Consider the following 23,458-nt stretch of genomic DNA (forward strand, 5'->3'; position numbering starts at 1 on the left):
GACACGCACAAAAAACGGCCACACCTAAGCAAACAGTCACAGACGCTCGCAGCTTCGCCGTTTCCTCACACACAGTCGCCCAGGTTCGCCCTGAGCGGCACTCAGCTCTCGGGTACCCGCCCCTAAGCGATTGGCTGCCTGTAACGCATGCGCAAAGTAGAGCCCGGCGTTGGGCCCTCTGGGAAATGTAGTTCTGCAAAGAACGTCACGGCGCGAAGCCTTCTGGGACTCGTGGTTCGCGGAGTCGCAAGGAAAAGCTGAGTAGATAGTCCCAGTTCCTGCAGCTGGATGTTTTCCCCGCAGATTTCTAGGGTCCAGCGCGCCTCAGCTTCCGCCCCTCTCCGCGCCGCTGGGGAGTCTAGGGGGCGACGTCGCGGGTCTTGGTTCGCTAGTTGGGTTTCCAGAACCCGCGGTGCCAGAAGGTGAGTTGGGCCTGGCTTCTCGCGGGAGCAAGAGGTCAGCGACAGGCTTGGGGGGTGGACCGGTTGGGACGGGACGGTGACCAGGCGGGTGTCATTAGGGAGACTGTGTCATTATGTGTAACTATGTGACAAACTGCAGGTGTGACAGAATGTGATTTTGTGTGTCACCGTGTGTGTGTGTGTGTGTGTGAATGTGTGTGAGATTGTGGTTGTGTTCGACGGTTACTGTCTACTCCGGTATAAAGCTGGAGAATGTGTGTGTGTGTGTGAGTGACTGTCTCTGCAGGTACAAGTATGTGTTATTGCGTATGGATTTCTGAGAGACTAAGGGTGTGACGTGTGTGTGTGTGTGTGTGTGTGTGTGTGTTTGACCACTTGCCTCTGTGGATATAATTGTGTTTGAATGTGTGTGCAGCAGGTGTGCCCACGACCATCTATTTCTGCAGGTATAATTTTGTATGAGTAATTGTGATAGAATGTGTGACCTTGTGTGGTATGTAACGGTGTGTGATTGTGTGCGACTGTCTCTCTGTTGGAGTGGCTGTGTGTCATCATCTCTAACTTTGTGTAAATGCCACTGTGTATGTGTATGACATTACAGGTGTGATTATTTGACCGTGTGTATTTGTGTGATTGGGTGAGAATTAGTGTATGTATGACTCAGTGTGTGATTGTGAGCCACAGGAAGATTAAAATTACTTTCCCAAGTTCATTCAGTTAATAAGTGACAAAACTAGAATTTGAAGCCATGCAGTTTGGCTCTGGAGTCCTTGCTTTTAATTACTAAAGTGAAAAATGGGGGTCCTGGGTTCTGAGGATGTTGGAGAGGATTGTCAGTGGTCTTGGACTAGGAACCTTTGGGACATGGGAACTAAATCTGGGTCTCTTCCTTCAGTCCCTTTGTGAATCACAGGACCCAGTCTGAAAACATGGTGGGGAGATCATCCTCAAATTGGCTGCCTCTGGGGTAGGAAAGCCCAACCAGAGAGCTGAGTCTTCCTCTCCTTAGGCCATGGAATTAGAGATTTTAGCATTTTTCTTGACAAACTCTTTCATGATTGGCGCTAAGAGAGGTTGATGATCCATGGCTTTTTTTCTGATGTATTAAGAGAACTAAATTTTTGGTTCTGACTTTGTCAGTTAATGAAGAAAAATATTCTCATTTATTTTCCAAATGTGTATGTATAATCTAAGTGAAAACAAGCATGGTACTTTTCTATGCCAGGAGTTGGCTCATACATCTTGGCATAAAAGGGAAAAAAGTTTCTGAGAGGTGGATTAACTCGCCCAAGGTCACGTAGGCAATGAGTGAAGGAGTGCAGAGTCTGTGAATTGGTTGAGGGCTATATACTGCCCAAGTCTTTAACACAAGTTCCTTTCAGATGGTTCATCTCAAATATGGAAAATGTTACCCAAGGGATACTCAGCTCTTTGCAAACAGAAATTTTAAATACATTTCTTTTATGCAGATACTAGTTAGAACTCTCAGATGCTGAGAAGACTTCAAACCTCCTCTCAGGTTACAGAGACTTTTATGGACAATTTCAAACTGCATTGCACTAAGGAAGTAACTTTGTTAGAGACTAAGTTGGCTTGTGCAGAGTAGCCCAGAATTAGGTGGTCATGTATCCTAAATTCTAGGTCAAACACAACTATTATCATTTTTAGAATTGAAGAAATGTTGGCTCTGAGAGTGTAAGGAATGTATTTGAGGCTGTGGAGATTGTTATTGGTTTAGTGTTAAAATTTGGCAATGATTGCCTCTGGCTGAATTTCTGTAGAATAATAATGGTAACATCTGCTATCTCTAAAGATGCTTCTCTAAGTAATATATGGCATTGATTTCTCAGTTTATGTTGACTATTTCCCATTCAAACATTGTTGTCTCGTGAAAGAGAACCAGTGTTTGGTCACACTACATTCTGACTCTTATGACTTTGAGTTGTTTAAGCTTTCTGAATCTCAATTTTTCTTGTTGGTAAAATGGGGATAATGACACCTACCTTTGCAGTTTTGTGAAAATTAAATAAGATAATGACATATACAATATATCTAATAGCATCACTGTGTTACAGGAGGCACAGGAAGATTTATTTATTCACTTATCAAATACTCTTTTAGCACTTAACAATGGTTTTTAGCATTATTGTAGCACTAGAGATATACCAGTGGACCCAACAAATCCTAGATCTCTTAGATCTTACACTATTGATTGGAAAGATCTGACTTCAATTGAAAACAGTGATCAGGAATAAAATAAGTAACATATTCGATGGTGTTAAATGCTAAGAAGAAAAATAAATCAAGATAAGGAAAAAAAGACTAGAAGTGAAGTTCTCTTTAGATTGAATTTTTAGGGACGTCCCTCTGATATGGTGAGCACAGATAGGAATGAAGAAAGTGACTGAGACATGTCTAGGCAAAAGGAAAAGCAAAGGCAACAAACAGCCTTGAAGAAAGTGCACACAGTGTTTGAGGAGCTGTGATGAAACCTGTGTGCTTAGAGTGGGGTGAGCAAGGGGGAGAAAGGTAGGATGAGGTCTAAGGGGTAGCCACAGCCAGATCATAAACTTCCTTGTTGGCCACAGGATGGACTTTAGATTTTGGTGAACTCAAGCTGTATTTTCTTGTTATCAATCAGGACTTCAGGGATTAATATCAGCTTTGGCCTTTTTCTCTGATCTTGGAAGTGGGTAGGGCTGAGGCTGTGGGGACCATAAAAGAGGCAATAGTTCCATATTTGTAAGTCTCAGATCAGCAACATAGGGATGGTCTGCCATTTTTTCTTCCTTAACTCTCCCTTCTCAGGACTTTGTTCCCCAGAAGAGAAAATTGAAGTCGGAAAGAGAAATGGCTGTTGGACTTTGTAAATCCATGTCCCAGGTAAGTTGAGGTTTTTCACTTTGTTTCTAGAAATTCTATCTCATTTTCTAGGGCTTTGGACTACAAAGAGAGTCAGATAGCCCAGTGAACACTGTCTCCACTTCTCTCTCTCCACCATTTGTTCATATAATCCTTCCATAAAACATTTAGTATCTCTTTTACTCAATGTTGTACTCAAGTGTGTGACGAAACAGAACTCTCTTTAGGTGGATCATGATTTATTGTATTGGGGATGAATGCAAGTGAAACAAAGGACAAAGTGTGATTATTGAGTACCTTATTAAATAGGAGGTCAAGGATGGCCTTTCTGAGGAAGTGATATTGAAGCAAGGAACTACCTCTGTGAAAGCAGGGAGTAAGTTTTTTTTTTTCCAAAATTTTTTTTTCTTTATTCATTTTAGAGAGAGAAGAAGGGAGAGAGAGAGAGAACATGGATTGGCCGCCTCTTGCATGCTCCCACTGGGGATTTGGCCCACAACCTAGGCATGTGTCCTGACTGGGAATTGAACTGGCTACCTCTTGGTTCATGGGTTGACACGCAACCACTGAGCCACACCAGCCAGGCAAGATTATTTTGAGGGTAGGATTGTAGTAAATGTAGATAGGAAAGAGGTCCAAGGACTGAGTTTAGGACAGTCATCATTTAGAGGCTGACAAGAAGAAGAGGAACCAGCAAAAGAGACTGAGAAGGACTGATGTAGAAGGAGAACCAGAAGAGATGGGTCCTGGAAGTCAAGAGTAGAAAATCTTCAAGGAGGTGATGATCAGCTGAGTTAAATTCTTCTGAGAGAGACTGAGGAAGATAAATACTGAGAATTGACCACTGGATTTGATGACATGGAAGCGACTGATACCCTTGAAAAGATCTACTTTATAGAGTAGTTGGATGAAAACATAATTGTAATAGATTTAAAAGAATAGAAGGTGAAAAAAAGTGAGAATAGAGACAATGAGTCTCTATTTTCTGTGCTGTTCATTAATGTACCTACTAGCCATATATGACTACTCTGAATTGAGATGTGCTATGTAAGTATAAAATAGATACTGGATTTTGAAGATTGAGTACAAAAAAGAATGTAAAGCATTAATAATTTTATATTTATTACAGGTTCAAATAACATTTTAGCTATATTGGGTTAAATAAAAATATTATGAAATTAACTTTACTTATTATATAACCTTTTTTTTTTTTTTTATCCTCACCCGAGGATATTTTTCCATTTTTCGTACAGATAGAGTGGGAGGGAGAGAGAGGAAGGGGGAGAGAGAGAGAGAAACATCGACGTGAAGGGACACATCGAGTGGCTGCCACCCGTACAACCGACCAGGGCCGGGGACAAACTGCAACCGAAGTAAGTGCCCTTAGCGGGAACCAAACCCGGGTCTCTCCGGACCGCAGGCCGACGCTCTAACCGCTGAGCCAAACTGGCCAGGGCATTATATAACCTTTTTAATGTAACTACTGGAAAAGTTTAAATATTTACGTGGCTCACATTGTATTCTCTTGGACATCATTGATCTAAATAACTCTTTGGAAGAGTTTCGTTATTTAAAGGAAGAGAGAAATGGGACAATAACCAGAGTGAGATCATGGAAAGGGATTTGTTTATCTATTTATAGATGGAAGATATTGCATCAGTTTGTATACTGATAGGAATAATCCGGTAAAGTGAGAAAATACTGATAATACAAAGGAGATGTCTGATATCTCTGTGATGTTTATAAGGGGTAGAGGAGACAACGTCCTTGTATGGACAAGTGGAAGGACTGGTCTTAGATAAGAAGCCTAGAGTTTTATTTGTAGTAACAGAGGGAAGGCAGAATATATGAGTACAGATACAGGTCAGTAAACACATGTGGAGGGCTAGAGGATGAGGAAGTGAGAACAGGGGAGGACTTGCTGGTGGTTAAAGAGATAGAAAGTATGAAATAGATGTGGGGAAGTGGGAAAGTGAATTTATTAAGGAAGAATAGTAGAATTGCCTAGTGGTATTTTTGTTAGATCTCTGGTCACATCCTAGAAGTACATTGGATCGACTGTTTGCCAGTCAAGGTTCTGGCAAGAAACTCAAAAGGGGACTATTTACAAGTGTATAGAAAAACTACAAAGGATAATGCTATATCCTGGGGGAACTAAGTTTAGGCCTGGACCTAGAAAAAGAGATATCTGAGTGGGGAGGTCCCCTGACAGCCACTGTGACCTTTGATTGAAGGATAGAGACCACACAGGGTGGTGCTACAAGGAGGGAGCCAGGGGAAAAAATTTTGTGCCTCACTCGCCTCTCTCCCATGTCTTGCATGTGGCTTAACCCAACCAAAATTGTGGTGGGAAGGAGCCCCTTGATGTAATCAATCAATACAGGTTAGCCTCCCACAACACAGAAGTATAGAAGGGCACATGGAAGTTATACAACACTATGCAGTTGTATGGCTTTTTTTCTCTATCCACATTTATTCATATTTTACTGAGTAGAATAACTATTTGATATTTTATTATTTTTAATAAAAAAAGATCATGCAATGCAAAATAGAACACTGTCATTTTTAAGCATTGTGTATTCTTCTTTCATATAGATGTATCATAGGAATCTTTACCATTTATTCAATAAGTGGAAAATATTTCCCAAGTATTTACAATGTGACAGGTTTGTTTTTTTTTAAATATGTTTTTATTGATTTTTTTAGAGAGAGAGAGAAACATCAATGTGAGAGAGAAACATTGATCAGCTGCCTCCTGCACGTTCCCTACTGGGGATCCAGCCCGTAACTCCGGCATGTGCCCTGACCGGGAATTGAACCGGGAGTTCTCAGTCCATAGGACGATGCCCAATCCACTGAGCCACATTGACAGGCTTTATAATAGCCTCTTGGTGTACATGACCTTTAAAAACATGTATCCTTCTACTCACAGCTTATAGATCAGTGGTAAATCTTAAATTCTAATTTTTGGACATGTAAGTTTTTCCTAGATTTTTTTTATATAACCTTTCGATCTAAATTTCTTCACATATACTTCATTATTTCATCAAAATTCACTCCTGGAACTTTTCCCTCACATATGGAGTCTAAATTTCAGACCGTACCCTTTTGTTAAAGCCCAATTCTGGGCCTTCTTTCACTACTCTGAGCCAAATGATACTCCAGTTTGGGGAATATAAAAGCATTCTCCCTTATAAGAATGTACTGATATTTAGTATATGTAACATAAAACTTAGCCTTTACTCATATATTTTCATGTCATAAAACTTATGTTTTATGCTATAAGCTAATTTTTTTCTGTGTATATGTCCTTTCTCTTTCACAAAATGTACAATTTTCGAGGATTGAGTCTGTTTCTGATATTTCTCATTTTCTTAAAATGTTTAAAAAGCCTGGACATGTACTTGTTCCCCAATAATGATATCCCTTGGCCCACTTAGAACTTTGAACTCTGGCAGAATTCTTTTTTTTTCCCCCCTAGGACTGTATGGGAACACTTGGTAAAAAGAATTTATATTTTTTAATTTCAGGGGTTGGTAACCTTTAGGGATGTGGCTATAGATTTTTCCCAAGAAGAGTGGGAATGGCTGGACCCATCTCAGAAGGATTTATACAGAGATGTCATGTTGGAGAACTACAGGAATTTGGTATGGCTTGGTAAGGATGTGTCTCCTCCATAACTCAAAACCTTCCCTCTGGGTTTTTTTTTTTTTTTTTTTTGCTTCCTCCATTGGGAATATCTCAGGCATCTTTGCTTAGCTGAATTTTTACTTCTGTTCCCAGGTGATTTGAAGTAGTTTTATAGATTTAGAAATGAGTAACTCCCTTTGCTGTAGAATGATGGTTTGGAATAGCAGCATCAGTATGGCATGGGAAATTGTTAAATTGCAAATTGGGGAATCCCACTCTAGACTACAGAATCAGAAACTCTGGGAATATGTCCAGTAGTCTAGGTTTTAGTGAGCCTTCTGAATGATTCTGATGCCCATGAAAGTTTGAGAACTACTGTGGTTTCTGATTCAGTAGGTCTGGGTTAGGGACTGGGAATATGTATTTCTGGTAAGTTCCTAGGTTATGGTTCTTCTGCTCTAGAACTTTGAGAACCACAGCTGTGGAAGAAGTTTCATCTTCATGCTCCATACAAACATCATTCCATTCTATAGCCCTTCTTCTAATGTCCTTTCTTGCCTAGTGACCAAGAGATTTGAATGTGAGTCCTGGAACAGCTATAGAATATTCTGTCTGTCTCTCTCGATTTCATTTTTCTTCTGTAAACAGGACTCTCCATCTCCAAGCCCAACATGATCTCCTTATTGGAGCAAGGGAAGGAACCTTGGATAGTGGAAAGAGTAATGTCAGATGGTCAATATACAGGTGAGTGATGTGGAATCGGGTAGGGTAGGCTGTTGTAAGGTTTCAGCCCAAGTGGTGGTGAGCGAGCAGGCTGCCCTGGCTCCAGAAGAAAACTAAAATCTCTTTAGCATGCACATCCCTAGAAACCTCACTTATACCTTGGGTTTTATCCTTCTTATTTCTATCAAATTATATTCTCTATAATGCTTTTGCCTAAAGCCAGACTTCCACTCTTTCCCACCTTTTCTTTTCCATTTATAGTCAGAATTGTGTACATTTATAGATTTATTTTTAGAGTTTTTATTTTTATGACAGTTACTACCAAAGTTATATATGCACCGTTTTTAAAGAGTCAAGTGGTTTTACAAGATTTATTCCTTTAAAAAAGACAGTCTCTGGCCCTGCTTCCCAGTTTCCCTCATGGATCCACTTTCTTTTCTTTTCTTTTTATTAATTTCTTTTTTTTTTATTAATTAATTTTTGTTACAGATGTTGCTCCTTTTCCCCCACTGATTCCCCCCCCTCCTTCCTCTCTGCCCTCTCCCCAGTTTGTTGTCCATGTCCACTGTTCATGCATACATCTATATAAGTTCTGTGGTTTATCTCTCCCCCACCACCCCCTCTTCTGGGGATTGTCAGTCTGTACCCCACTTCCACGTCTCTGGGACTACCCCATTCCTCAGACTGTTATGTTCATTATATTACATAAATAAGTGAGATCATATGATATTTGTCTTTCTCTGTTTGGCTTGTTTCACTTTGGATGATACTTTCCAGGTCCCTCCATGTAGTCTCAAAGGATAAGAGATCTTTCTTTCTTACAGCTGCATAGTACTCCATTGTGTATATGTACCACCGCTTTTTTATCCATTCATCTACTGATGGACACTTGGGCTGTTTCCAGATCTTAGCTATTGTAAATAGTGCTGCTACGAACATGGGGTACATATATTCTTTCTGATTGGTGTTTCAGGCTTCTTAGGGTATATTCCTAGAAGTGGGATCACTGGGTCAAATGGAAGTTCAATTTTTAATTTTTTGAGGTAACACCATATTGTTTTCCATAGTGGCTGCACCAGTCTGCATTCCCACCAGCAGTGTACTAGACTCCCCTTTTCTCCACACCCTCGCTAACACTTGTTGTTTGATGATTTGTTGATGGCAGCCATTCTGACAGGTGTGAGGTGATACCTCATTGTTGTTTTAATTTGCATCTCTCTGATGATTAGTGATGATGAGCATTTCTTCATGTGTCTCTTAGCCATTGTATGTCCTGTTTGGAGAGGTGTCTATTTAGTTCCTCTGCCCATTTTTTAATTGGGTTCTTTGTCTTCCTTTTGTGGAGTTGTATGAGCACTCTATATATATTGGAAATTAACCCCTTATCTGATATATCATTGGCAATTATGCTCTCCCATACAGTGGGTAGCCTTTCTGTTTTGCACTTTCTTTTCTTTTTCAGTTTCTTTTGGTGTTTTCTTCATGTCTCTAACAAATATGTTTATGTTACTATTTTGTGATTTAAAAAAAAATCTTTATTGTTGAGAATATTACAGATGTCCCCCATTTTTATTCCCCCTTGACGCCCACCACTTGGTTTCCACTCCATTCTAGGCCTCCATCATCCTATTGTCTGTGTCCGTGGGCAATACATATATGCATATAAGTTCTTTGGTTATTCTCTTTCCTCTTCCCTTCCCTCTTTCCCTCTGAGATTCATTAGTCTGTTCCATGTTTCCATGCCTCTGGTTCTATTTTATTTATCATTTTATTATGTTCATTAGACTCCACATATAAGCGAGATCATGTGATATTTGTCTTTCTCTGACTGGCTTATTTTGCTTAGCATAATAATCTCCAGGTCCCTCCATGCTGTCTCAAAGGGTAAGAGATCCTCCTTTTTTACAGCCGCATAGTATTCCATTGTGTAAATATACTACAACTTTTCTCTCCATTCATCTATTCATGAGTATTTGGGCTGTTTCCAGATCTTAGCTATTATAAATAATGCTGCTATGAACATAGGGGTACATATATTCTTTCTGATTGGTGTTTCAGGCTTCTTAGGATATATTCCTAACTGTGGGATCACTGGGTCAAATGGCAGTCTCATTTTTAATTTTTGATGAAACTCCACACTGTTTTCCACAGTGGCTGCACTATTCTGCATTCCCACCAGCAGTGTACTAGGGTTCATTTTTCTCCACATTCTTGCCAGCACTTGTTGTTTGATGATTTGTTGATGGTAGCCATTGTGGCAAGTGTGAGGCGGTACTTCATTGTCATTTTTTTTAATCCTCACCCAAAGATATTTTTCCATTTATCTTCAGACAAGAGTGAGAGGGAGGGAGGGAGAGAGAGAGAGAAACATCAATGTGGGAGAGACACATCAATTGGTTGCCTCCCACATGACCCTGACTAGGGCTAGGGATCAAACTGCAATCGAAGTACATGCCGTTGACCAGAATCAAACTCAAGACTCTTTGGTTCCCTGGCAGATGCTCTAACCACTGAGCAAAACCAGCTAGGGCCCTCATTGTCAGTTTAATTTGCATCTCTCTAATGATTAGTGACGTCAAGCATTTTTTCATATGTCTCTTGACCGTTTGTATGACCTCATTGGAAAAGTGTGTATTCAGAACCACTGCCTTTATCAGATGTATCATTGGAAAATGTGTTTTTCCATACCGTGGGTTCCCTTTTCATTTTGATGATGGTTTCTTTTGTGGTGCAGACGTTTTTTAGTTTGATGTAGTCCCGTTTGTTTATTTTTACCTTTGTTTCTCTTGCCTTAGGCAATGTATAGGTGAAGATTTTGCTACATGAGATGTCTAAGATTTTACTGCCTACATTTTCTTCTAGGATTTTATGGTTTTTTTGTTTTGTTTTGTTTTTTTATCCTCACCTGAGGACATTTTTTCATTTTTTGCACAGATAGAGTGGGAGGGAGAGAGAGAGAGAGAGAGAGAGAGAAACATCGATGTGAAAGAGGCACATCGAGTGGCTGCCACCCGCACAACCCACCAGGGCCGGGGACAAACTGCAACCGAGGTACATGCCCTTAGCGGGAACCGAACCTGGGTCTCTCCGGACCGCAGGCCGATGCTCTAACCGCTGAGCCAAACCGGCCAGGGCTAAGATTTTATGGTTTTACAACTTATATTTAAGTCTTTTTTGTTGTTGTTAATTCTCACCCAAGGATATTTTTCTATTAACGTTTAGATAGAGTGGAAGGAGGAAGGGGAGAGGGCAACATTGATGTGAGAGAGATACATCAATTTGTTGCCTCCCGCAGGACCCCAAACTGGGCCAGGTATTGAACCTGCAACCCAGGTACATGCCCTTGACTGGGAATTGAACTTTCAACTCTTTGGTCCGCCTGCTGATGCTCTTAACTGCTGAGCCAAACCGGACAGAGCAATTTAAGTCTTATCCATTTTGAGTTTTTTCTTGTGTATGGTGTAAGTTGGTGGTCTAGTTTCATTTTTTTGCATGTACCTGACTAATTTTCCCAACACTGATTACAGTGGCTTTGTAGTATCACTTGATATCCAGTATTGTGATCCCTCCAATTTTGTTCTTTTTCAAGATTACTATGGCTATTTAGGGTCTTTTCTGGTTCCATATAAATTTTTGCAGTATTCTAGATCTGCGAAATATGCCATTGGTAAAAAATAGGGATTGCATTGAACCTATAGATTGCTTTGGGCAGTATGGACATTTTAATGGTGTTAATTCCACCAATCCACGAACATGGTATGTTATTCTACTTGTTTATATCTTCCTCTGTCTCTTTTTACAAAGTCCTGCGGTTTTCTGAGTACAGGTTTTTACCTCCTTGGTTAAGTTTATTCTTAAGTATCTTTTTTTTTTTTTTTTTTTTGCAATGGTAAATAGGATTGTTGTTTTAGTTTCTCTTTTTAAGAGTTCATTACTGGTGTATAAGATGCCATTGATTTCTGGATGTGAATTTTGTATCCTACTACAGTGCTGAATTCATTTATCAGTTCTAGTAGTGTTTTGATTGAGTCTTTAGGGTTTTCTATGTACAGTATCATGTCATCTGCAAATAAAAAGACAGTTTTACTTTCTTCTTTCCAATTTTGATGCCTTTTATTTTTTTCCTCTTGTCTGATTGCTGTGGCTAGTACTTCCAGTACAGTGTTGATTAAGAGTAGTGACAGTGGACATCCTGTCTTGTTCCTGTTCTCAGAGGAAATTATTTTTGTTTTTCTCCATTAAGTATGATGCTGGCTGTAGGTTTGTTATTTATGGCCTTTATAATGTTGAGATATGTTCCCTCTATTCCCACTTTGCTGAGAGTTTTTATAAAAAATGGGTGTTAGATTTTTTGAATGCTTTTTCTGTGTTTATGTATATGATCATATGATTTTTATCCTTCACTTTGTTTATGGGGTGTATCATGTTAAATTATTTGTGGATATTGGAACAACCTTGCATCCCAGGAATAAATCCCACTTGATCATGGTGTATGATATTTTTAATGAATTGCAAGATACAGTTTTCTAATATTTTCTTGATATATAGCATCTATATTCATCAGGGCTATTGGTCTGTAGCTTGTTGTTGTTGTTGTTATGTCTTTATCTGGTTTTGGAATTAGGATAATGTTGGCCTTGTGAAATTAGCTGGGAGTTTTCCCTTCTAGAATTTTTTGGAATAGTTTAAGAAGAATCTGTGTTCTTTAAAAAAATATATATACATATATATATATATATATATATATATATATATATATATATATTTGGTAAATTTCACTTGTGAAGCCATCCAGTCCAGGACTTTAGTTTGTTGGAAGTTATTTATTTATTTATTTATTTATTTATTATTACTGCTTCAATTTCATTAGTTGTAATCAGTCTGTTTAGATTTTCTTTTTCTTTTGATTCAATATGAGAAGATTGTATATTTCTAGAAACGTATCCATTTCTACCAGATTGTCCAATTTGTTGGCATATAGTTGTTCATAGTATTTTCTTACTATTCTTTGTATTTCTGAATTGTAAGTTGTTACTTCTCTTCTATTTCTTTTGAAAAATATGTTTTTTATTGATTTTAGAGAGAGAGGAAGGGAGAGGGAAATTGAGCCCACAACCTGGGCATGTATCCTGACTGAGAATCAAACTGGTGATCTCTAGGTGCATGGGGTGATGCTCAACCAACTGAATCACGCTAGCTGGTTCCTCTTCCATTTCTGATTTTATTCATTTGGATCCTCTTTTTTTCTTGATCAATCTAGTTAAAGGTTTACCAGTCTTGTTATCTTTTCAGAGAACCAGCTCTTGGTTTCATTGATCTTTGGTTTTTTGGGGGTTTTTTTAGATTCTATTTTATGTAATTTCACTCTGATCTTTAGTATTTTCTTCCTTCTGCTCACTTTGGGCTTTGTTTGTTGTTCTTTTTCTAGTTCTTTTAGGTGTACTGTTAGATTGTTTAGTTGAGATTTTTCTTGTTTCTTGAGGTAAGCCTCTATTGCTTTGAGTTTCCCTCTTAGGACTGCTTTTGCTGTGCCCATGAATTTTGTGTTGTGTTTTCATTTTATTTATCAGACGGTGACTTTTGATTTCTTCCTTGATCTCAATGTTATCATAGTCATTGTTTAGTAACATGTTATTTAGCCTCCATGTGTTTTTCAGTTTTTTTCTGTAATTGATTTCTAGTCTCAAACCATTGTGGTCATAGAAGTTACTTGATAATGATTTCAATCTCCTTGAATTTACTCAGACTTATTTTGTGTTCTAACATGTAGTCTATCTTAGAAAATGTTTCACATGCATGTGAAAGAATGTATATTTTGCTACTTTGGGGTGAAATGCTCTGGAAAAATTATTTAAATTTCTCTGGTCTGGTGTGTCATATAAGGCTGCTGTTTCCTTCTTGAATATGTATTTGGAAAATCTATTCATTTATGTCAGTTGAGGTATTAAAATCCCCTACTACTGTCTTTCCATTTATGTTCATCAAGAGTTTCTCTATATACTTAGGTGATCCTATGTTTTATGCATAGAAGTTTACAAGGTTTATATCCTGTTGTTGAATTGATTATTTTATCATTATGTAGTGTTCTTCTTTGTCTCTTATTATAGCCTTTGTTTTAAAGTCTCTTTTGTCTAATATAAGTATTACTACCCCAGCTTTTTTTCCCCATTTTCATTTTCATGAAATATGTTGGATGGGAGACTCATGCTCCTCTTTGTTGTGTTCTCTGCATCCCATAAGTTTTTCTTTTTATGCTTCATGTATGTTTCTTTTGATATTTCCCCACAGTAATAGAGAATTTCACATATCACCTTAGTTCAGTTTTTTTCACAAATGAAAAGAAGATCTAAAATGCAAGACTTAGGTCAAATTATTGGTCTTAGAAACTTCTTCCTTCTTTTATATTATTGATCATTTTGCCACGAATCTTTTAACATAATTGTACAGGTTCAGAATTCAGGAATTCTCATTGAAATTGGCTGAATATAAATTAACTTGGGGTGAACAAGCATGTATACATATTTTTTTCATTTGGTGCAGTTATATCTTATATTTTTATTTAAATCTCCTTTAAAGTAATTTTATAGGAGTCTTTTAGTGTTTCTGTATACCATAATCCTTCTCTCTTCCAATTAATTATATACCAATTGTAATCTTTATTCATTGCTTTCACTTCAAATTTTTTTCCGTTGCCTTACCACTTGCATTATGGCTTCTACTCCTCTAGTTTGACTAAATCCAGGTGCCTTTTTAAATTTTTATTCCCTAGCTTAATGAGATATATAAAATAGTTCTGCCCACAATTCTTTTTCTCTATCCAAATCTGTATTCTGTTTCTCTCTCTGTTTAACTGACTCCTGTTTCTATTTTTCTGTCTTTTCTTCATCCAACCATAATTAATCTTTATCATATTAATCTGGAGCCCTATCTAGTGCTGTCTAATAGAACATTCTTTGATGATGGAAATGATCTATACTGTGCTTCCCAATACACTACCCATGTTTGTCTATTGAACACTTAAAATACGGCTAGGTATGACTGAGAAACTGAATTAAATTTTTAAAAATTAATTTAAATTGTCATATATTAGTGGCTGCCAAATAGGTCAACATAACTTTACACAGTCTTTTATGGAAGGAGATCCAATCTGTAAGTCTGTGTGTCATTAGGTTATTCACTGGGACATATTTGGGGCAGTAGCACCAAACTCCTCCTTCTGAAGATTTCCCCATAAGGTACAAATCCTTTTTTTTTTTTTTAAGGAAAAATCAGAGGAATGTAATGTACAGCAAAGGGAAAATAGTCAATATTATTGCAATAACATTGTCTTATACCAGATAGTTACTGAACGTAATCTGGTGATCACATCATAAGGAATATAAATCAAATCACTGTGTTGTACTCCTAAAACTGATATAATATTGTATGTCAAGTATATTTTAATAAAAAAGATTTCCCCATAAGTCTTGTCTTTTTTTCTCAGAATTCCTAGTAGAGTCTCCTAGGTTTCAAACTAGATTCACATCTAATAAGAACTTTTACTCTTCTAACATTATACATAAGCTTACTTACTATTTAGTTCTGATTGGATTCCAAAGTTTATCATGCTTTGACCCTTTTGCTATAGTATTTTGCTGCCTAAGTCCATAATATTCTTTTTGCTTTTCCTTTTAAGAGAGTGGTTGGAGCTCCAGGCACCTCAGAATCCCCCATGTCAGAAATGCCTGTAGTCTCCTCTGATCAGGCTTCTTTAACTCAGCATTGTATTGGGTGTTTTACAAAGCTGTTATTTTCCTGGAGTAGAGAGGATTTATTCTTAGTTAAAGGGAATATAGCAGTCCTGAGCGATAGATACAGAAGAGATTTAGAGTGGGTGAGGAAACAGAAGTAGTTGTACTTCTGTAGAAAGAAAGATCAGCCCAGCTGGTGTGGCTCAGTGGTTGAGCATTGACCTATGCACAAAGAAGTCACCGGTTTGATTCCCAGTCAGGGCACTTGCCCAGGTTGTGGGCCTGATCCCCAGTGGGGGGCATGCAGGAGGCGGCCTATCGATGTTCTCATCGATGTTTCTATGTCTCTCTCTCCTTCTCCTTTCCTCTCTCTCAAATCAATAAAGAAAAAAAATTAAAAAAAAAGAAAGAAATATTAACCGTGTAGACCTAACAGAGGATAAATGAACAAAGCCCTCAGGCCAGGGTTGAGATAGGGGTCCAAGGAGGATAATATACATGGTTGTACATAGGAGGAACTGGTAGGGGTGTGGGCTTTCTTTGAAGAAGAGAATGTATTAGAAAGAAGAAGGATACAGATGGATAATACGTTCTTTGTTTTCTAATTTTGTACTGACCTAGCATGGAGCTTTACTTTCTTTTTTCTTTTTTTTTATTTTTATCCTCACCCGAGGATATTTTTCCATTTTTTTTTTTTTGTACAGATAGAATGGGAGGGAGAGAGAGTGAGAAACATCGACGTGTTAATTAACCCCAGAATACTAACATGTACATTCTAAAATAATCACTAAGTACATCAAAACATGAAAATGGCCCTGGCCAGTTTGGCTCAGCGGTTAGAGTGTCGGTTGGCAGACCGGAGATTTCTGGGTTTGGTTCCTGCTTAGGGGCATGTGCCTTGGTTGTGGTTTGTTCCCGGCCCTGGTTGGGGTTATGTGGGTGGCGGCCTGTTGATGTGTTTCTCTCACATTGATGTTTCTCTCTCTCTTTTCTCCCCTCTCTCCCTTCTGCTCTGTCAGGAGATAAATGCAAAAAGTGTCCTCAGGTGAGGATAAAAAAACAAAACAAAACAAAAAAACATGAAAATGACTCCATCATGGAAATAATTACTATATTTTGGAAACCTTACCAAAGCCTTGAAAATCAAGTTCACGTTCTCCAGGAATTATTCCTTAACTAAGCTAGAGAGTTTTATCTCTGTTTTTCTGACATTTATACATTTATACTCATAATCAGTATCATATTTACTAATTCTTTATGTGTCATATTGAATTTTTATGCACAGAAGTTTTCTCTTTCTCATTAGAGTTTTTAAAAGGGAGACCTGTGTCTCAGACTTTTTTCTCCTACTAGGTGCTCTAGAAGCAGATTCTGTGAAGTTGAATATATTACCTGATTATTGTGGTTTGACAGTAAAAGGACTTTCTCATTTTACTCTTTTTGAGAGAATCTTTTAAACAGTAGTTTTCTTTCTCTTTTATCTCAACCAATAGCCTGTTCTGAAAGTATCAAGTATGTACATTGAAGCACCATTTTTCTCTCAATGATGAGAAATGCCGACCTCCAGATTCATTCTATACACTGAGAAAAAATAAAATTCCCCTCCTCTGGTCTAATAAAATTTTAGAGGTTGTTGAGCATTCTGTCAGTATTCATAGATTCAACAAAATGTTACCATTTTCCTAGGCACTGGATGCAACAATAAGAAAAAGAAGTAAACAATCCCTATGCCATGGAGCTTTTCATCTTATGAATAGGACTGGATAGTGCAGGATAGACTGGAGACTTTAAAGACTAGAGGCAGGGAAAATGTGATTATGATCTAATCTGTTGTTTCAAATTCTTATCTTTTTGGCATTTAACTTTGTCTACATCTTGATGCCATACATTTAATCTATTTCTCCAATCATCTCCTCCTCATTACCAACACATATACCTTCTTCTAGTAGCTCTCTTCATTCTTTGTGCTTTCTTTGTATTTTGTTCAAATTGCATAACATAATTCGAGAGATGTCAGAACCATGTGCCTTCTCTCCTCATTACTCCAATTAAATTCTTCAACTTCTATAATAGTTTTATTTCTCCTTGCAAAGTAAAAAAGATACATTTGCTTTCTTGATATTTTTCAGACTGGGAGTCTTGGTATGAAATTAAGGAATTATCCCCAAAATGGTACATTGATGATGAAGAGGAAATATCCCAGGGCATTGTAATGGAAAGACTTACCAGTCATGACTTTGAATATTCCAGTTTCAGAAAAGCTTGGAAATATGAGTGCGCATTTGATCAGCAAAATGGAAATCAGGAGAGGCGTTGCAGGCAAGTGGCAAGTCTTAAGGAAATCTATGCTGTGAAAAGAGATAATGAATATAAGAATTCTGAGAGAAGCATTCTCTTGAAGTCATTACTTTTAACACGACAGAGAGTTCCCATAGTACAGCAGGTACATAAATTTGATATTCATGATAAAATGTTCCCCCCAAATTCAGTCCCAGCTGAGCATAAAAGACAACATGCTGAGAAGGAATCTTTGATTGGTAATGAATATGAAGAATTCAACCAGAGTATGTACCTTAGTAAAGATAGAGGAATTCCTCCAGGGGAGAAATCTTATGAAAGCAATGATTTTTTAAATCTCTTAAGTTTCCACTCATTACTTACTCAATGTCAAACAACTCATTTTGGAAAATTACCCAATGAATGTGGGGATGCCTTTAGATGTTGCTCATTCTTAACTCAACCTCAGAGAATTCTCAGTGGAGTAAAACCATATGCATGCAACGACTGTGGAAAAGCCTTTAGCCATGATTTCTTTCTCAGTGAACATCAGAGAACTCATATTGGAGAAAAAACATATGAATGTAAGGATTGTAACAAGGCCTTTAGACAGAGTGCACACCTTGCTCAGCATCAGAGAATCCACACTGGAGAAAAACCCTTTGCATGCAATGAATGTGGAAAGGCCTTTAGCCGTTATGCCTTCCTTGTTGAACATCAGAGAATTCACACAGGAGAGAAACCATATGAATGTAAGGAATGTAACAAAGCCTTCAGACAGAGTGCACACCTTAATCAACATCAGAGAATTCACACTGGAGAGAAACCCTATGAATGTAATCAATGTGGAAAAGCCTTCAGCAGACGCATAGCCCTTACTCTGCATCAAAGAATTCATACAGGAGAGAAACCCTTTAAATGTAGTGAATGTGGGAAGACCTTTGGCTATCGCTCACACCTTAATCAGCATCAGAGAATTCATACTGGAGAAAAGCCCTATGAATGCATCAAATGTGGAAAGTTTTTTCGGACTGATTCACAACTTAATCGACATCATAGAATTCATACTGGAGAGAGACCTTTTGAATGCAGTAAATGTGGGAAAGCCTTTAGTGATGCTTTAGTTTTAATTCATCATAAGAGAAGTCATGCAGGAGAGAAACCCTATGAATGTAACAAATGTGGGAAGGCCTTCAGTTGTGGATCATACCTTAACCAACATCAGAGAATTCATACTGGGGAGAAACCCTATGAATGTAATGAATGTGGGAAGGCTTTCCATCAGATCTTATCCCTTAGGCTACACCAGAGGATTCATGTTGGAGGAAAAGCCTACACCTGTAATGAATGTGGGAATAATTTTAGCTGTGCTGCAGCCCTTAGACGACATCGGAAAAATCACAATAGGGAAACTCTCTGATTATAATGAGTATAAGAATAAAAATATTTAGTCATCATTCAGTCCTTATTAAATAAATATCAGTGAATTCTTTGGTTAGTAATTCTGTTAATGTAGTACACATGGAAAAACCTTCAGCTCATGAGCATCCCATCTCTTATTTGAAATAGCCTGAGTAGTAGATATCTGTTATTTTGTGATTTGTTCTGTGCCCTCTTTGAGACTTACCTTCAATGCATATGATTCTGGTGAAACTATTAATCAGGGAGACCAGTGAATTGGCCATAGGCCAGCCAGTTATTATTTCCCTCAACCTAGTGATTAATAAGGGATTGGCAAATGGCCTTGTCTGGACCAATAGAGCCCTTTGCGGGTATTATTATGGGTAGTAAGAGAAACATTTTCTGGAATTGCAAGTTTCAAGGATTTAGTAAGGTTAAAAACTCATCAGCAGCTTCCTTTGCCATTACATGAGAAAAGCTTTTTCAAGATAAATAACACAGAGGACAATGGAGGTGAGAGACAGAAATCTGGTGACATTGTTTGATCTCTTGGATCCAGTCATGTCTGAAGCCTGCATCATCCTTCACTGTTTCATTTTTCTGATCCAGTACATTTATTTCCTTTTTTTTTTCTTTAGTTAATTTGAACTGGATTTTTGTCTCTTGTAATTAGAATCCTGACTCATATATTGTATGTTTGCCACACATGTAAGAACGCCTTGATCTTTTATAGGGCATAATTATTTATCCTAAGGAGAAATGTTGTTATATAACAAATATATGAAAGTTGAATACACAGACTTCATAAAGCTGAGAGAACTGCTTCATTTTATTTGTTGATAAAGATTAATTTAGTATTTATTACTCTTTCACAATAGGGATGACTTTTTTTGACTGTTACATTGTTGTCTTTATTTTTATATTTACAAGCAACATAGAATTACTTTTCTTAAGGCAAATCTGGTGTAAGGAAACTAATATTTTTTTTTTTTATCCTCACCCGAGGATATTTTTCCATTTTTTGTACAGATAGAGTGGGAGGGAGAGAGAGGAAGGGAGAGAGAGAGAGAAACATCGACGTGAAGGGACACATCGAGTGGCTGCCACCCGCACGACCCAACCAGGGCCGGGGACAAACTGCAACCGAGGTACGTGCCCTTAGCGGGAACTGAACCCGGGTCTCTCCGGACCGCAGGCCGACACTCTAACCGCTGAGCCAAACCGGCCAGGGCAGGAAACTAATATTTTTAAAATAAAAAAAGTAACACTATCAATATATACAACAACATGGAAAATCTCACTATGCTAAATGAAAGAAGTCAAACAAAAAGATTGCCTACAGTATAATTTCATTTAGGTGAAATTATAGAAAAGGCATTAAAATCATTTGTGGCAGTGACTCACCACAGGCTTTCAAAGAAAGAAAACAAGCTAAGAGAATAATAGATCCATCAGTTTAATGACTGGCTCTTCATCTTAAAGGAATTATTTCATTTTCTGCTTTCAGTGTGGGTTAAAACATATTTTGTGATAGAATATAATAAGATAGAATTGTAAATGAGGGCTTTTGTGGGTGGGTCATAAACTTCATGTAAGAAGTATATGGATAATTTCTTTGGAACTCAAGATATCAGATAAATATATTACTGGCAGACAGAATAAACCATTTTCAAATAATGATAAAAATAAAGAAGTTGGAGCCTAAAATATTTAGAGAATAAATCATTACCATTATTCAGAGTAATCAGGAATATGAGGGTGTAAGGCAGTATATTCTAATTTTATAGGTGGATATAGGGAGTTAAATCAATATGGAAACATAGCCATGGTGAACAGTTAGAACTGGTTAGAATCTTGGGCATTGTCTGGAGATCACCTATAAAAACAAATCAGAACAAATGAGTTAGGAAAGAGTGAAGGATTTACATATGTTCATGGAGCAGAACAATGGGTACTACTTTCACAATTTCTTGAATAGTCATTTTATACTTATATCTAAAAAAAATTTGAAAAATTTTTGTATCAAGACAAATTCCCTTTAAGCAACTTTAAATTACAGATTTAGTATAATTGAATACTTCAAACCTTGAACAAACAAACAAAAAATGTATCTTTAAGCTCTAACGCTCCTTCACCTAGGTGTTATAGTTAGACCACATCCAAGAGGGCTCCGAATCCTTCCTCCTCACATAGGGGTCTGTTGCCACCATCGTCTATTTTCAGTTTGTCACCTCTCACACATACTTCCTCCAAGCCCCAGCTGCTTCTCCCAGCTTATATTTATCTCTTAGGCCATTCACATTTAAAACGTTATTGAGGGCCTTGGCCTGTTTGGCTCAGCGGTTAGAGTGTCAACCTGTGGTCCTATGGTCCAGAGAGACCCGGGTTTGGTTCCCGCTAAGGGCACATACCTCGGTTGCAGTTTGTCCCCAGCCCTGGTTGGGTCATGTGGGTGGCAACCACTCAATGTGTCCCTTTTATGTCGTTGTTTCTCCCCACCCCCCCCACTCTATCTGAACAAAAAATGGAAAAATGTCCTCAGGTGAGGATAAAATAAAATAAAAAAGTTATTGAGGTAAAATTCACTTAAGATGAAATTAGCCATTTTAAGTGAACAATTTGAGAGCCTTTAGTACAATCATAGTGTTGTGCAACCACCACCCCTGTCTAGTTGCAAAACATGTTCATTATTTGAAAGTAAAACCCCTTACTCATTAAACAGTTTCTCCGCTTCCCACAGCCCCTGGAAACCACTACTCTGTGTTCCATCACGATGAATATATCTGTTCTGGATTGTACATATAAATGGAATCATACAATATGTGACCTTTTATATCTGGCTTCTTTCAGATAATGTTCTGCAGGTTCATCTGTGTAAGCATTATCTGTACTTCATTCCCTTTTATGGTTGAGTAGTATTTCACTGTATGTATACACCACAGTATACACCATCTGTTGATGGACATTTTGGATATGTATGCCTTTTGGCTATTTTGAATAACTGTTGGTATGAACATAACTACACATACTTGTTTTCAGTTCTTTGGGTTGTATAGCTAGGAGTGGAATTTTTGAGTTGTACGTTAACACTATGCTTAATATTTTTGAGTAACTGCCAAACTTTTCTCTGCAGTGGCTGAAGGTTTTTACATTTCTACCCATAATGCACAAGGTTTCCAATTTGTCCACATCTTCACTAACTCTTATTTTCCTTTTAATTTATAGCCATCATAGTCAATGTGAAGTGGTACCTCACCTGTTTTTTATTTTACATTTCCCTGATGACTAGTGATGTTAAGCAACTCTTTGTTTACTTGTTGGCCATCTGTAATCTTATTTGGAGAAATGTTTGCCCACATTTTAATTTGGTTATTTGTCTTTTGGTTACTGAGTGATAGAGTTCTTTATATATATAGGATACTAGACCCTTATCCTATACATACTTTGCAAATATATATATATTTTTAACCCTCATCCGAGGATTTTTTTTTATTTATCTTCAAATAGAGTGGAAGGGGGAGAAAGGGAGAGAGAGAGAAACATTGACATGAGAAGAACACATTGACTGGTTGCCTCCCACATGACCCTGACCAGGGCCAGGTATGAATCACAACCAAGGTACATGCCCTTGCTCAGAATTGAACCCATAACTCATTGGTTCATGGGCTGACACTCTACCACTGAGCCAAATTGGCCAGGGCAAAAACTTCAATTTAAAATGGAAGTTCCTGATGAGTACAACATAGTGCCTCCAAAAGTGAAATGCTTGACCAGGATCTGGCACCCCAGCATCCAGAGACCATCGAGGGCACTGGTTGAGCTTCCCTGAGGACATTAAAGGATGCTGTTTGGAGATTAAACTCTCTGTTTACTGATCTTCTGAACTTGGATGACCCACTGAATTATTAAGGTTGCAGAGCATCACCTGAGTGACAAAGAGGACTTCTGGAACAAATTGGAAGAGTACATTAAGCGCTATGCCAGATGATAGGAGAGGAGACTGCAGCATGGACTGTGCTAAAGGGCCATTTCCAGCTCCTGGGGGGCCTCCATCCCAGGCCCTGTGCTTTCTCAGACCCACTGGCTCTGCCTGGTCCTGTGACATATCTGCAGAGGAACCTCTTCACAACTGCTCATTGTAGATGGAGAGTTCCACATAAATACAGCAAGAAAATGGGTTTGGACTCTAAAGAGTTGTCTGCTTACCTTAACATGTTTACTTTTGTGAACTTGTACTGTATAGGCTGAGGAGATGTTTGAGAAGTTGTGAAGAACTCAGAACTGGAGCTTGCTTCTTCCCTTCCTCCAACTCACTTTCCTGCACAGCAGGCCAGTGATTTGCAGGGAAGCTGGCAGGTGGAGGGTCAGAGCCCGCTGTAAACTGTGATTGGATGTGCAGTCTCTTAGCTCCTC

The 23,458-nt window shown here is 38.1% G+C and overlaps 1 protein-coding gene across 1 annotated transcript; it reads left to right on the top strand.

Moving 5' to 3' along the window:
• Positions 1-253: 253 nt before the first annotated feature.
• LOC118638606 (zinc finger protein 527-like) lies at positions 254-19,239 on the top strand. Its single transcript, XM_036274655.1, has 5 exons — positions 254-422; positions 3,231-3,305; positions 6,815-6,941; positions 7,563-7,658; positions 17,497-19,239. The coding sequence occupies exons 2-5, from the start codon at positions 3,273-3,275 to the stop codon at positions 19,062-19,064; spliced, it is 1,824 nt and encodes a 607-aa protein (XP_036130548.1). The 5' UTR covers positions 254-422; positions 3,231-3,272; the 3' UTR covers positions 19,065-19,239.
• Positions 19,240-23,458: the final 4,219 nt, after the last annotated feature.

This window comes from Molossus molossus, unplaced genomic scaffold, assembly GCF_014108415.1.
Source record: "Molossus molossus isolate mMolMol1 unplaced genomic scaffold, mMolMol1.p scaffold_m16_p_21, whole genome shotgun sequence".
NCBI lineage: Eukaryota > Metazoa > Chordata > Mammalia > Chiroptera > Molossidae > Molossus > Molossus molossus.

Excerpts from the sequence above, each read along its gene's own strand:
- LOC118638606 (XM_036274655.1), top strand. The coding sequence starts at position 3,273 with ATGGCTGTTGGACTTTGTAAATCCATGTCCCAG. Across the intron at positions 3,306-6,814 it reads TTTGTAAATCCATGTCCCAG|GGGTTGGTAACCTTTAGGGA; the intron begins GTAAGTTGAGGT and ends TTTTAATTTCAG. Across the intron at positions 7,659-17,496 it reads GTCAGATGGTCAATATACAG|ACTGGGAGTCTTGGTATGAA; the intron begins GTGAGTGATGTG and ends GATATTTTTCAG.